Source organism: Vidua chalybeata (assembly GCF_026979565.1).
Source record: "Vidua chalybeata isolate OUT-0048 chromosome 39 unlocalized genomic scaffold, bVidCha1 merged haplotype SUPER_39_unloc_3, whole genome shotgun sequence".
In the NCBI taxonomy this organism is placed as follows: domain Eukaryota; kingdom Metazoa; phylum Chordata; class Aves; order Passeriformes; family Viduidae; genus Vidua; species Vidua chalybeata.
In genome coordinates this window covers 28345-31343 of record NW_026530316.1, presented here as the reverse complement: position 1 = coordinate 31343, position 2999 = coordinate 28345, and the positions used below count along the sequence as shown (strand labels likewise).

At 60.4% G+C, this 2999-nt stretch overlaps 1 protein-coding gene across 1 annotated transcript; it reads right to left on the bottom strand.

Annotated features, from left to right (window-relative positions):
• Window positions 1-104: 104 nt before the first annotated feature.
• LOC128782835 (ETS domain-containing transcription factor ERF-like) lies at window positions 105-2741 on the bottom strand (the record flags this gene model as incomplete). Its single annotated transcript, XM_053933323.1, has 2 exons — window positions 2678-2741; window positions 105-351 (listed from the first exon to the last, which is right to left on the bottom strand). Coding segments are annotated over exons 1-2 (311 nt in total), but the record flags the coding sequence as incomplete, so codon positions are not given.
• Window positions 2742-2999: the final 258 nt, after the last annotated feature.

Genomic DNA, 2999 nt, shown 5'->3' with positions numbered 1-2999 from the left:
AAAATTCATGGGAAAAAATGGGGAAAAAATGAGGAAAAATTGGAAAAAAAACCAAAATTCATGGGAAAAAAAGGGAAAAAGGGGGGAAATGGGAAGTGTGTGACCTGAGGGCGCGGCTGAGCTTGTCGTAGTTCATGTGGGGCTTGCACTTGCGCACGCCCCAGAGCCGCGCCACCTCGTCGGGGTCCTTGATGACGAACTCGCCGTAGTCGCCCTGCCAGGCGATGACCTCGCGGTACTGCTCCTGCCGCAGCAGCTCCAGGATGAAGTGCCACAGCTGGATCTGCCGCGAGCCGGGGCTCGACTCCGCCTTGTACGCCCACTCGGGGAACGCCAGCCCTAAGGGACGGGGGTGACGTCATCCATGCTGTGACGTCATCGTCGCTGTGACGTCACCGCTGTCACTGCCGCGTGACGCCGTCACTGCGACATCATCAGTGTGATGTCATCAGTGTGACATCCCCACTGCTGTCCCCTCCCGTGCCCACTCGGGGAACGCCAGCCCTGAGGGACGGGGGTGACGTCATGGGGGGTGTGTGACGTCATAGTGCGACGTCATCGCTGTCACTGCAGCGTAACATCATCATTGTGATGTCATCAGTGTGACATCATCACTGCTGTCCCCTCCCGTGCCCACTCGGGGAACGCCAGCCCTGCGGGACGGGGGTGACGTCATCGATGCTGTGACGTCATCATCGCTGTGACATCATCGCTGTCACTGCCGCGTGATGCCGTCACTGCGACATCATCAGCGTGACATCGCCGCTGTGACATCGTCACTGTCCCCTCCCGTGCCCACTCGGGGAATGCCAGCACTAAGGGGGATGACGTCATCAATGCTGTGACGTCATCATTGCTGTGACATCATCGCTGTCACTGCCGCGTGACGCCGTCACTGCAACATCATCAGTGTGACATCAGCGCTGTGACATCGTCACTGCTGTCCCCTCCCGTGCCCACTCGGGGAACGCCAGCCCTGTGGGGTGATGATGTCATCATTGCTGTGATGTCATCATTGCAGTGATGTCATTGTCAGTGTGACGTCATCACTGTCACTGCAGCGTGACATCGCCGCTGTGACATCGTCACTGCTGTCCCCTCCCGAGCCCACTCGGGGAACGCCAGCCCTGTGGGACGGGGGTGACGTCATGTGTGTGACGTCATAGTCAGTGTGACGTCATCGCTGTGACAGCAACAGTGTCACTGCAGTGTGACATCGCCACTGTGACATCAGCACTGCTGTCCCCTCCCGTGCCCACTCGGGGAACGCCAGCCCTGCGCGACGGTGATGTCATAGGGCTGTGACGTCATCGCTGTGACATCATCCCTGTGACATCATCACTGTCACTGCAGTGTGACGTCATCGCTGTGACATCGTCCCTGTGACATCATCACTGTCACTGCAGTGTGACGTCATCGCTGTGACATCGTCCCCGTGACATCATCACTGTCACTGCAGTGTGACGTCATCGCTGTGACATCATCCCTGTGACATCATCACTGTCACTGCAGTGTGGCGTCATCGCTGTGACATCGTCCCCGTGACATCATCACTGTCACTGCAGTGTGACGTCATCGCTGTCCCTTCCTGGGCCCACTCGGGGAATGTGAACCCGGCAGGGGGACGGTGACGTCATAGAGGTGACATTGTCAGTGTGACATCATCAGTGTGACATAATCACCGTGACATCATCGCTGTGACATCATCAGTGTGACGTCACTGCTGTCCCCTCCCGTGTCCGTGACCCTGCGGGGACACCTGGCAGCACCGCCTGGATCTCACCTGGGGAGGATTCGGGGGTTCCAGCTGTGCCCAGCTGTGCCCAGGTATCCCCAGCTGTGCCAGGTGTATCCCCAGGTATCCCCAGGTATCCCCAGGTGTGCCCCAGGTGTGCCCCAGGTGTGCCCAGGTATCCCCAGCTGTGCCAGGTGTATCCCCAGGTATCCCCAGGTGTATCCCCAGGTATCCCCAGGTATCCCCAGGTATCCCCAGGTGTGCCCCAGGTGTGCCCAGGTATCCCCAGCTGTGCCAGGTGTGTCCCAGGTGTCCCCAGGTGCCCCCAGGTGTATCCCAGGTGTATCCCAGTTGTATCCCAGGTGTGCCCAGCTGTGCCCAGGTGTATCCCAGGTGTGTCCCAGGTGTACCCCAGGTGTATCCCAGGTGTATCCCAGGTGTATCCCAGCTGTCCCAGCTGTATCCCAGGTGTATCCCAGGTGCCCCCAGGTGTATCCCAGGTGTATCCCAGGTGTATCCCAGGTGTGCCCAGGTGTCCCAGGTGTATCCCAGGTGTGCCCAGGTGTGTCCCAGGTGTCCCCAGGTGCCCCCAGGTGTATCCCAGGTGTATCCCAGTTGTATCCCAGGTGTGCCCAGCTGTGCCCAGGTGTATCCCAGGTGTGTCCCAGGTGTACCCCAGGTGTATCCCAGGTGTATCCCAGGTGTATCCCAGCTGTCCCAGCTGTATCCCAGGTGTATCCCAGGTGCCCCCAGGTGTATCCCAGGTGTACCCCAGGTGTATCCCAGGTGTATCCCAGCTGTCCCAGTTGTATCCCAGGTGTATCCCAGGTGCCCCCAGGTGTATCCCAGGTGTATCCCAGGTGTATCCCAGGTGTATCCCAGCTGTCCCAGGTGTGTCCCCAGGTGTCCCCAGGTGTCCCCGGTGTCCCCGGTGTGCGGTACCTGGGCTCCAGAGCGCGGGCAGCGGCGCTGGCAGCAGCAGCTCGGGCACGCAGCTGCACTCCATGGCCGGGCTCACACCTGGGGCACAGCGGGATGTGGGGCACGGGGGGATTTGGGGTCACGGGGGGGATTTGGGGTCACGGGGGGATTTGGGGTCACGGGGGGGATTTGGGGTCACGGGGGGGATTTGGGGTCACGGGGGGATTTGGGGCACAGGGGGGATTTGGGGTCACAGGGAGGATTTGGGGGCACAGGGGGATTTGGGGTCATGGGTGGAATTTGGGGTCACAGGGAGGATTTGGGGTCACAGGGAGGATTTGGG